This window comes from Raphanus sativus, unplaced genomic scaffold (genome assembly GCF_000801105.2).
Source record: "Raphanus sativus cultivar WK10039 unplaced genomic scaffold, ASM80110v3 Scaffold2208, whole genome shotgun sequence".
In the NCBI taxonomy this organism is placed as follows: domain Eukaryota; kingdom Viridiplantae; phylum Streptophyta; class Magnoliopsida; order Brassicales; family Brassicaceae; genus Raphanus; species Raphanus sativus.
The window spans coordinates 1,992-13,831 of NW_026617517.1; the positions used below are offsets into that span (position 1 = coordinate 1,992).

General features: G+C 34.1%; 2 protein-coding genes and 1 pseudogene across 3 annotated transcripts; 1 reads left to right on the plus strand and 2 right to left on the minus strand.

The window, feature by feature from the left end:
- Positions 1–2,902: 2,902 nt before the first annotated feature.
- Positions 2,903–4,711, minus strand: LOC108807674 (putative pentatricopeptide repeat-containing protein At3g16890, mitochondrial; annotated as a pseudogene).
- Positions 4,712–5,415: 704 nt separating this feature from the next.
- LOC108810277 (protein LURP-one-related 13-like) lies at positions 5,416–6,545 on the plus strand. 2 transcript variants are annotated; one of them, XM_056999958.1, is made up of 3 exons: positions 5,416–5,837; positions 5,942–6,154; positions 6,259–6,545. In XM_056999958.1, the coding sequence occupies exons 1-3, from the start codon at positions 5,619–5,621 to the stop codon at positions 6,373–6,375; spliced, it is 549 nt and encodes a 182-aa protein (XP_056855938.1). In that variant the 5' UTR covers positions 5,416–5,618; the 3' UTR covers positions 6,376–6,545. The 2 variants fall into 2 exon arrangements, with proteins under 2 accessions (XP_056855938.1, XP_018437902.1); XM_018582400.2 differs by having other exon boundaries at positions 5,423–5,837; positions 5,942–6,166.
- A 205-nt stretch (positions 6,546–6,750) lies between these two features.
- Positions 6,751–7,191, minus strand: LOC108807675 (S-protein homolog 2-like). Its single transcript, XM_018579934.1, has one exon. The coding sequence runs from the start codon at positions 7,189–7,191 to the stop codon at positions 6,751–6,753; it is 441 nt and encodes a 146-aa protein (XP_018435436.1).
- Between the last annotated feature and the right edge of the window lie 4,649 nt (positions 7,192–11,840).

The window sequence follows — 11,840 nt, forward strand, 5'->3', positions numbered from 1 at the left end:
AAACGGCTTGGATCTCTAACCCCTATTGCAACAACATCCTTACTACCATTAGGGTTGATCAAGTAGCACTTCAAAATCTCACGCGTTCCCTTCTGCTTTCCTGCGTCAATCACGGGAATAGTAGGAGAACGAGACGCTGAAGGGTGCATGGGAGTAACATTCGTTAGAACTTCGCGAGCAAAATGATCCATTCCACCTACAGTCCCTAGCCCATGTTCTCTTTCCTCTTCTCTTTCCTTGATATTAGACTGAGACGGATTCAAAAGACTTTTTCCCACTTCCGCAACCCTCTGGTCAATTCTCCGGTAAAGCTGCCGTTTAAGGCGATTCATATATATGTCATCTTTTTTTCTTGGCACTGCTTTCTGAACTTGACCTCTTCTCCCAACTTGAGCTTCTTTATCATTTTCTTTCGTCGTCATTTCTATTTCTCGATTTGACACATCTCTATCATAGAGATCTTTCCAACACACGACCTGATTATCTCTTAGAGCAGCATTCCAGGTAACTCTTCTGTCAACATAATCAGCGTTTTCAACTATGTTGGCCACAAGATGTTGTTCATCTGCTTCAGGTTCCAAGATACTCTGAATTTCCTATAAAAATAGTTACAAAATTTATGGCCATACTGTGTATTTCCTATTAAAATAGTTTCCAGAACCAATATGTTGGATTGAGAAGAGAATAGGTTGAGAAGCTCGACTAACCTTGGTTTCGCCAAGATGCTCATATATGCGCTCTAGAGGAAAACCTCTAAGATCGTAGTCAACGAAATGACTTTTGCACATTCGAGGATATGCATTATTTGCTTCCGCTACATCTTTTAGATGTGAATTCTTCAGGTTTGGAATGCTCTCAAACGCCAAGCGCTGCAAATGACTCAAAAGATCAGAAAAAAAATCTATGCAAACCAGAAAAATTCTAAAGAGATAAGAAAAGTATATACCTCCAAATCAAGGTAAAATCCCTCAAAACAAAATGAAGTATTCGGAATGCCTTTTTGGTTTTCTACGTAGTTTCGGATTTTTGCAACACAGTTCTTAAACGTATAGCTTCCCCAAGGAAAGCGTCTACAAAGAGGCAGATCATCAACTATGTTTACCAAAAAGTCATCTATTTTTGTAATTTGTTTCTTCTTTCCGGCGATAACAGATGTCAAGAAGTACAAGACAGCAATTTTTAAGCGATCATCACCTTCACCTTCTTCTTCTGTCATAGCCTCTAACTTCTTCTTCACAGTTAAGAAATCTATTTTGGAGGTCCCTCCAAAATGTTTTTTGATAAAGTCACAACGACTTGACTTTCTATCGTAATTATCTGGAAGCGGACCACACGACAACCCGATGATTAGAGCATGCTCTCTAACCGAGTATTTTAACGTTCCACCGTTTTTATTTTTAAAAAAAAAATATTATTTTTTGATAACCAAACTTTTACTAAAATTCAAACTGAAATCTACTTAGTTTATGTTGTTTTTTTATAAACAACTATTAATTAACTCCTCTTGCCTAGTGAAGATTTTTATACTCACTTTCCTTTTGAATTAATGAAAATTCAAAAAATGGAAAACGTGTTTTCTAATTTCAGTAATTACTGATTTCATTCGAAAGAAGCTGTCTTCCTAAATCTACTAAAGTTTTTCATTGACAGCTGCTTATACGTTAAAACTTGTGTAACTTATTTAAAAAAAAAAAAAAAAAAATCTTCTCACCTTTGGTCCGGCAGGGCCACCGCGCCAGAGAGGAGTTTTAAACGTCCCGCAATCAACGCAAGTCCTCTTCGTCTCGCCGTTACTACTGCAATTCTCGTTATCGACATCTGATAACTCTCCGGTGGAATCAACCTTGATTTTAGTTTCAGCTGATGTTTCTGACATTTTTAAAAAGCGCCGATCAGATCAGATGAGAGCAAGTTTTGATGATAAGGAAGAGAGAGAAAGGGCGAATGGGTTATGAACGGACAAAAAAAAAAAACGGAGATTGCTTTTATAATTGGGGAGGAAGGCGACCCTAGTTTTTCGGATGTGGTGCATTTACTAAAAAAATCTTGAGCCGGGACTTTTAATATAATTACTTTTGAACCACCCCGCCACAACTCTACTCAAATAATCTGTAGAAAAAAAACGAGGGAAGATCGAAGTTTAATTTGTTTTTCTTTCTTTTATTAAAGATGAAAATGAGACTACTGAAGAAAAATCTCTTTCCTCATTAAACAAAGACTGCATATATGATATCTTATGCTAGCAATAGAAAAATACATATATCAATAAAAAAGTCCAGTGGGTCTAATTCAATAGTCCAAGCCCATGACCATGAGGCATCAGTTTTATACTACTAGAAGATGACCTTACATAGATCCCTGTTGAAACTAGAAAGAATGATGAAGATGTACAAAGATTCATTAGCTGCAGATCAATAGAGACTTCATAAGAGACCATTTGAGCTGCAGATCGTAATGCTCCTAGAAATGCATATTTCGAATATGGAAGAGTTCAAGTTACCAACAATCAAAGAGTTGATCATGCTATTTTTTAATACCATCCTATATTAAAATAAAAGAGTTGATCATACTATTTTTCTTAATGCCAACCTATATTAACTATCGATATTTAGGTATAATAATACCTCAAGAGCTAATGCAACTATTTTAGTCAAGTTTAAGTATCTTAATTCCCGTAGGATCGCCCCAAAAACTAGATAAATGATTCTACGGGATCAATGTGATTTACTTGCACAAAGTGGAATTACTTTACCCAAATATCAGAGGTTATTACAAAGAAGCAAACATCAGCCAAGCAAGAGCAGCAGTAGTAGCTTAAACACAAGAGAGTGTGATACAAGATGATTAACTTTTGTAACTCTCAGGACGGTTAGGCACTTGAACACACGATAAGTCTTATGAGTACTCATGAAAAAACATTATTCGTTTTCTATAACGTTATACTGTAATGGTACATTTGGGGATGAAGCCATCCAAGTGTAAGAAATACAAACATCTTTTGCATTGAGCTAACTGTCATGTACTAACTTAAAACTCTGCTCTGGTTTCTCCACTCATGCTCTGTTTCTCCCTTCGTACCAATTCTTCAGATCGGTTAAACCATTTTGGTCCCACCTTATCCTCCACTGGAATATTCAAAATCCTTCACTAAAGACAGATTTTTCTATGAGGCAGACACTGTTTCTCTCTCGAGTTTACTTATTCTCAGGTCAAGTTCTTCAACAAGACGCTTAGTATACGAATCTGGCACACATTCATGCCTCTCCATCAAACTAAACATCTCTCTTGCTTCACTCTCTCTACCACGTTCACTTAGCGCTTTGATGAGCGTGGTGTACGTATAATTATCTGGTTTCAAACCAACCCTCAGCATCGTTTTAAACAACTCCTCACCTTTCATTACCTTCCTCATCCTACAAAAACCCTGAATAACCGCATTGTACGCATAAACGTCAGGACTCAACCCCTTCTCCCTCATCTCTGCAAACAGCTTCACCGATCTACCAGTATCCCCCAAGGATCAAGAGGAGCGAATTAGAATATTATACGTGATCTCATTCGGCTCAATCCCCCATTCCAACATCTCCTTGAAACACTCAAACGCATCTTTTGTCTCCTTCGCACGACAGAGTCAGTTTATAATCGAACTGAAAGTGATCACGTCTGGCCTGCAACCATGTTCCAGAAGCTTCTCTACTACTTCTCGAACCTTCTTCACATCTCCCTTTGTACTATACCCACCAAGAAGAGTATTGAAAGTTACGAGACTTGGAGATATATATACCTCTATTCCGCATCTTTGTTAAGTACATAGCTCCACCCTCTGTACGTCTAGCCTTGGAGAGACAGTCAATCACCGCGTTATAATCATACACGCTTGATATAATCCCCTCAACACACATCCGTCTCACATAACAGTCGCCTTCAGAGGATCTACGAGCATTCAACAGAGCTTGAACCACCGCAAGATAACCATCAAACCCTGGCTTATCTTCTTCCTCGAGAACAGAGCAGTCTCTTTCCCCATTGAGCTGCTCGAAAGACAACACAACACAGCATCACACCCCACTCTCCGCAACTCCAAGCTCGTCTCTTTCTCCATAAACCCTAAACCAAAACCTCGAAAGCTTCAAACTTAGGCAAGCAGCGGAACACTCCATGAACCAAAGTCCTCACCGTAGCTTCGTTAGACTTCACTAAAGGCATCGATCACAGCGTTGTAAAGCCTCGTGCTCGGCTTCATCTCCGCCAAGACGCCGTTGCAGTACTTGGCTAAACCAAGCTTCCCCCAGCTTCCGATCAAAACACACATCAGCTCGTCACTGATCCTAAACCCCGAATCCCTAACCTCCTTGAGCAGCTCCTTGGAGATCGCAAGGGAGGGCCTTTACGGAAGAGGACGTTCCCCATAGCGGTTTTTAAAGACTGATCCTTGGAGTAGTAAACCGGGTTTGTGTTGGAGACCCAGAGGTAGACTCGGAGGGAGTGTAATGGGTTTTCTTGGTTCTGTAATAGGCTGGTCGATAGGGTTTGTGGGATCAAGAACCAATCTTTTCTTCGTATGATTTGGGAAATGTGACGCTGGTCGATAGGGTTTGTGGGTTTACCTGAGGAGGGGGATAAGGGTTTTTGATTCATGGATTGGGACGGTTTCGATGCTGCCGCCCTGGAAGCTGAAGAAGAAGCAAAGCCTCTCATGCCACGCTTTGTGTCCGGGGAAGAGAGTGACCGCAACGACGACAATAGCTTTTTTTTTTTTTTGTCTAAACCTCAGGAGAGTGTTTGTTAAACGGTGTCGTTTTGAGTAAACTGAGACAACATTTTTTTTTAAAACCTAAAACGAACAAACCAAAATGTTGAATGCTCTCTATTCAAGTTCATTTTCTCAGGTGGTATGAAACTGAAATTGAAATTGATCATGAATGAACAACACAAATATTTGAAAATGTTCGGCATAATCTTGGAGTTTGTTTATGATTAACAGATTATAGGAGTTGAACAGAAAAAAAACAGATTATATATAGGAAAATACTTACAATACCCCATAAGTTAATTATATAGTCTATAATTGATTATTACTAAAATATGATTGTCACATTTCAACCAGGGTAAGGGTAGGATCTGAGATTTCGGGAGTTTATTTTTATTTTTTTCGTTATTTAGGTGCATATATTCATATGAAAACAATCAAAATTTGGGGATTTCTAGATCCAGCCATATTTTCAACATAGCTACATGGCTGTCACATTTTTGTCCTTATCAAGAGGTCATACGTGTTGTCCTCCTTTACTCTCATCTTCTTCTTTTTTCAATCCTGTAAGTGATGATAGCCTTCTTTCTTCTCAATAGCTAGCACTAAATATTGAAGTGGTATATACACATATTTGATAGCCAAATAAACAAATGAACCTGTTGATTTTTTAATTATTGAAACGCTTCGAAATCTTATCTACACAGAAATACAGCATGTTTAAATCAATTATACACAGCTATACACCATTGAATTCGAATTTAATGAGTATTTTAGTGTAGAAAAGAAAAGGTCCTAACCAAATAAATTCAAACTTGATTGAACTTCTCTTTTATTATCATCATCTCTTTGGACCAAGACACCAATAATGGCAGAACAAGATCTCAATAACAGGAGCAACACGATACCAATCATAGGATCTGAGTTTGTTCGTCCTCAGCCTTCAGATCTTACCATCATCGGAGATACGGTGAAAGACACGACCGGAAGCAAAGTGTTTAAAGTCAAAACGCCTCTTTTCGGTCTCCACAACAAGAGGATTTTGCTTGATCCTAATGACTCTCCCATCGTCACCATGAAAATGAAGGTCTATTTAGTTTCTTTCACCCTTATTTATATTTTCTTTTTGTTTATCGGTAGTTTTTTTGTTGACTTTTGGTTATGTTTTGGGAATAAAATTTTATGTAAAAGGTGACTAGTAAGCACGACCGATGGCAAGTGTATAGAGGAGGTAATTTAGATGATAAGATATTCACGGTTAAAAGATCCTCATCGGTTCAACTAAAAACAAGAGTTGAAGTATTCTTGAAACATAACCAGACCAAAGAAGCGTCTTGTGACTTCACTATTAAAGGTCGGTTTATGAAGCGTGCATGCACAATCTATGTTGGAGATTCCACGAAAGTAATCGCTCAGGTAAATTAATTAACACTAGACGCGACGAAAACGTTTCCTATAGATCTTTAAGTTGTTTTTTTTTCTTACAAGTATACGTATGTGATATACAGGTACACGAAGGAGATGAGAAATTAGTGGCTACAGTTTACCCTAATGTCGATTGTGCTTTTATTGTTACACTTATCTTTATATTTGACCTCATTAATATGGCTGGAACTGGGGTCTGATTATTATTTTGAGAGCAAGAGTGGTCTTTGTATGTTTATGTCTGTGTGAGTGTAATATTGTCATACATAATTGTGTGTTTTTACATGGTATCGTGTCACTTGTAGTCTGCATTCACAAGCATATCTGCATATGGATTAAACAATGCTATTGATTTATTGAGTTTATACGATATATGGATTAACAATGAGTAAAACAATTAATGAAATATACGTTTTTTATTTAATATTGGTCACCTCCATTGTAAACTCTTGGATATGATCTCTGTAATAGGCCTGGTCTAGTTGATAAACATATTTTTATTATTTTTGTTAATTTGCTATTAGAAAAAAGAGGTGAACATAGAGAGATTTTGTTAATTGTTTTAAAACAAATGGTTAATTCCAAGGAAGACAAACATCAAACATTCCATTGTCTTTGTTAAGTTTACAAGGCCCGTTCTTGTGTATCTTCCACTCACATCTTCTACACCCAAACTTTGCAAACAATCGGTCTCTATCCTGTCTGTAGATATCGAAATAATGCAACTCGTTTCCCCAGCTAAAACTGCAATAAAATTGTGTATTACCGAAAACACTAGGTTTAAATTCAAAGAACCACGATCCTCTTGGTGGCATAGTTTGGTCTCCAAGATCATCGTCCTTTGATTTACAATGGTATCTCAATGGCAGAGAACCTCCAAGATCATTGATGATCACCACAGTTGTTCGTGGGTTGTCGAAACCGTTTGGAGTGAAAGCATTTGGAGCGTGAGACATCGTCATACATATACACATAGGCATGATCAAGAGACCAATAAGCACTACTAAAGAACCCATTTTCTTATTTTTTGTACTTTTTCTGTTCTTTTGTAATATGAAAGTATTGTATATGAATGGCTTTTTCAGTCAGTACTGAGTTGTGTATATATAGTCTCATAGTTCTTAATTAGTTTTCGTGTCATTCTCACTCAGTAATGAACAAAATTTAGGTTCACCCTCTATGGTGAACCTCTAGATTTACTCACTAATAGAATTTAGTTATTTGAGATTTGATATCTCTTAAAAAAGAAACCAAACAATAAAAATTTAATGAAATAAAATTATGTATTTAGATAATAAAAAATAGTCAATTATCAAAAAAAAATATTTTTTATATCTCTTAAAATTATGTATTTTTATACTAAATCCTAAACCTTTAATCCTAAACCATAGACCATTTTGGAATTTAGGATTTAGAGTTTAGTATTAGAGGTCATGATTTAGGGTTTAGGGCTTAGGATTTAGTTTATGATTTAGGGTTTGGTTTAAATTTAAGGGTTTAGACTTTCCCCAAAGATTTAGAGTTTAGTATTTATAATTTAGAGTTTAGGGTTTAGTATTTGCCGATAGATTTATCAATACTGAAGAAAAATATTTTTTTTTATAATTGCTACTATTTTTTATTTATCTAAATACATAATTTTATTTCATTAAATTCTTATTATTTGGTTTCCTCTTTTAAGAGATACTAGATTTTTGATCCGACATTAAAAAGGGCGAGTAAATTTTTTGTTGGAAAATGATTTTATGTAATAAAAATTATGATTTCTGATAAATTATATATTTTGAACTTTTTATGAAATATTATTTAAATTTACTTATATGACTTATTTTGTTATTTTAATATGACTAAATATTTAGAAGACTCTAAATAATTATAACCCGTAATATGATTTTATCTATTTAAACCGAAGTTAAACTTATTCTGGTTTTTTAATTTAAATTAAAATATTTTATATTTTCAACACTCTTATATTGAAAAATTCATTGTGCGTTTCAAAAACATTTCTATAGTTTTATTAAATTTAGTTTATGTGACTTAACTTTTATTTTAAATGAAACTATTTTTAAGGAGTTGAGATAATTCATACACGTATAATGATTTGTTGATTTAATCATTTGTTATTTCAACTTGATTTTATTTTGAGGTTTCATTTAATAAATTCTTTAAAATAACTAAGAATGTGAAATATTTTTTGAAAAGATATGGTGCAAACATTTAGGAAACAAAATTTTCAAAAAGAATAAGAATTGAATTATATTAAATATTTTTTAATGTAATTAAAAAATAATAACTTTTGATTGGTTGCAAATAATGCTGGAAAAAAAGAATACAATTTTTGTAATTACTTAGAAATTTTAGGGGCAGATTCATAAACATGCATCTACTTTAATAGTATAGATCAAATCTCAAATAACTAAATTTTATTGTTAGGTGAATATAGAGGTTCACTCTAAGGGATGAACCTAAGTTTTGTTCCTCATTAGTATATTCAGTGTACTAACTCAGTAAAATATTTAATGCGCTAACTTAGTAATATTTTTAATGCACTTTAGTCTTGAAATACGAATAACTAATCAATTTTAATTAGTCCCTTTTCAAGCCCACTCAGTAACATTTCAATGCGCTAACTTAGTAACTTATTCAATGCCCTAACTTGGTATTTTTTTCATTCTTTTGAATCTCTCAATCTACCAAACAAAAAGACACACACACACACCTACAGATTCAATTGGAGTACGAGAGTCTACGGCTCCTACTGATGACCTTTTCGAGAACGAGAAGATCGAATAGGAAAGAAATGTATATAAATAAAATAATAGAAATTAAAAAAAAATGTTTGTTTCTTATTAAATTTAACAAGGAATAATTTTGTTCTATTTTCATCTAAAAAAAAAGAATGAGTAGAAAAAAACATTTCTTATAAATGATAATTTATTTTTGGAATGATAAGGAACTCAATATTCATCTTTATTTTTTGGTTACCATTCAAAGTCTACATGATATTTGATCAAAATGGTGGTTGTGGAGACCGTGTGGAATATTGATGGTGTTTGATCTGTAGATTATGTAATGAGAAATAAGAAATGATTAACAGATATATAGTAGCCTAAGTCTAGACTTGTGTGCATTTTATTGGGAAAAAGACACGTGCATATATACGCATGAGTTAAAGGTAAAAGAGGCTCAGCTCAGCTTAATGGTCTTGTTAAATTCTGGGCAAAAGACATGTGCATATTTATTTCTTTTCTTCTAACATTCATAGGCAAATGGATCAAAAAATGTTGTTGTGAAGAGCTTTGGGCTTATAGGGTTACGGATAAAACAAGACAGACACCAAGACATAAGAACAATCTGAGTTTAACAACGGATGGTAGAATATTGATGATTTAGAAGAAAAGAATAGTTTTGAGGGAGTGAGACGAAAGAGTGGCTACAAATGCAAGTGATTCAAAGAGAGCATAGCACGTTATCAACATACATAACTATTTCACGAAAACCTTGATGGTACTATTAGTAGTACTACCGGATTTAGTAAGCTCAAGCATTTCTGTTTACTAATGATAAATTTTCTAAAAAATATAAATACAAGCATAGAATATAGAATGGAAGTATCTATATTCTATTGAGCTTTATATCTTTCTTTTCGTTTGCAGTTCTAACAATGAGTAAAACAAAAGTCGAAAAATAAATAGGGTAAGGAGTTGAAATTTCGAATCCTCTCTGAGCTCAGATCTGAACTTGATTTCTGTCGCTGGTAGCTAAGGAGTTCCAGAAAGCCAAGGTTTATGTAGTTTGGCTCGCTGTTAGTCTGTTACCACGGTTATGTCATGCCTACCATCGAGCTTTTCCGGTGAGTGTTGCGCTAGCAAAATCTCTGTCCATTTTGCTATGATGAAGAAGCCATATTTTCAATGGTGAACGTTTACTCTCACTTAACCAACCGTCTCCCCTTTCTCTCCCTCTCTGACAAGCTCCTCAGATATGTCACCTCCTTTTGAAATGGGATGTTGACGTGGCGAGTTCACATTTCACGTAGGCCTAGCCCATTAAGAGATCACCTTGGTTTCTCTAATAAGTAAGAGTTGGTTTTCAATGTCACATCTAAAAGTAACTAAATTTCAGCTGTCCTGACTTTATCGACGCATTCAAGTTTTGTAACGAATTCGTTGTCATTTTTTTCTTTTAAAAATTACCATTAACTTTGTTTGCTGTTGTGTTTAGTGTCAAAGAGGATGGCTAAATTTCTTTTATTGTAAAAGTCATAAATCACGGAAATAGCGTTACATGCAAGTTAATACAATGTATATGTATCTATATTATTAAAACTAAAATATCTTTGAAATTATTTTAAAATATGAATATCGGTATAAAAATGAATAATATTATTTGGAAACATGAATAGCAGTATAAAAAAAATTATGAGCTTATATTATTAAAAAGTAGAAATCTATTATATTATAAAAAACTATATATTTATACTATTTTAAAATAAATAAAGATGGCCTGATTTAATTATCTGAAAACATCATTTGTCTAATATAATCATAAAACAAAATTTAAATTTTATATACATATTTCAAATAAAAATAATATGATTAAATAACATAGATATATGTGATTATTTATATGATGGTATATATAAAAATGCTATTAATTTTATAATTATTTATATGATGATATATACAAGGCAGATGAAAATATATCCGTGCATGTGAGCAGATGAAAGGCTAGTATATTATTATTATTTCTATTAATTTGCCGTAGACAAACATATGTGGAAATAGAGATATTCTAATTGCTTTTAAACAATGCCTAATTCCAAGGAAAACAAACATCAAACATTCCATTGTCTTTGTTAAGTTTACAAATCCCGGCCTTGCGTATCTTCCACTCACATCTTCTACACCCAAACCGTGCAAACAATCTGTCTCTATTCTGTTTGTAGATATCGAAATAATGCGACTCATTTCCCCAGCTGAAACTGCAACTGAATTTTGTATTTCCAAAAACACTAGGTTTAAATTGAAAAAACCACGATCCTCTTGGTGCCATGGTTCGGTCTCCAAGATCATCGTCTCTTGATTTACAATGATATCTCAATGGTAGAGGAGGATCTGCAAGATCATTGATAATCATGACAGTTGTTCTTGGGTTATCGAAACCGGTTAAAGAGAAATCATCTTGAGCGTGAGACATCGCTACACATATACACATACTCATGATCAAGAGACCAATAAGCACTGCTAAAAAACCCATTCCTATTTTAACCTTTTTTTCTCTCTTAAAGTATTGTATATGAATGAATGGCCCTTTCACTCAATATTCAGTCGTGTATATATCAACACTATTAAATAGTTCCCCTACCAAGCTCTTTTTGGTCAGTAACGCATTCAACGCATTTATCTCAGTAAATATACTCAGTATTCAGTCGTGTATATATAATCTTTCAAATAGTTCCCATACCAAGTTCTTTTTGGTCAGTAACGTATTCAACGCATTTATCTCAGTAAATATACTCAATATTCAGTCGTGTCTATATAATCTCTTAAATAGTTCCCATACCAATCTGTATTCAACGCATTTATCTCGGTAAATCTATTCTATTAATTCTTCAACATGTCCAATTGATAGTAAGTGATGTCCACTTTTTTAATTTTATAAC

Coding starts and splice junctions, on each gene's coding strand:
- LOC108810277 (XM_018582400.2), top strand. CDS start 5,619: ATGGCAGAACAAGATCTCAATAACAGGAGCAACACGATACCAATCATA. Junction 5,838..5,941: donor TCGTCACCATGAAAATGAAG/GTCTATTTAGTT, acceptor TTTATGTAAAAG/GTGACTAGTAAGCACGACCG. Junction 6,167..6,258: donor CCACGAAAGTAATCGCTCAG/GTAAATTAATTA, acceptor TGTGATATACAG/GTACACGAAGGAGATGAGAA.
- LOC108807675 (XM_018579934.1), bottom strand. CDS start 7,191: ATGGGTTCTTTAGTAGTGCTTATTGGTCTCTTGATCATGCCTATGTGT.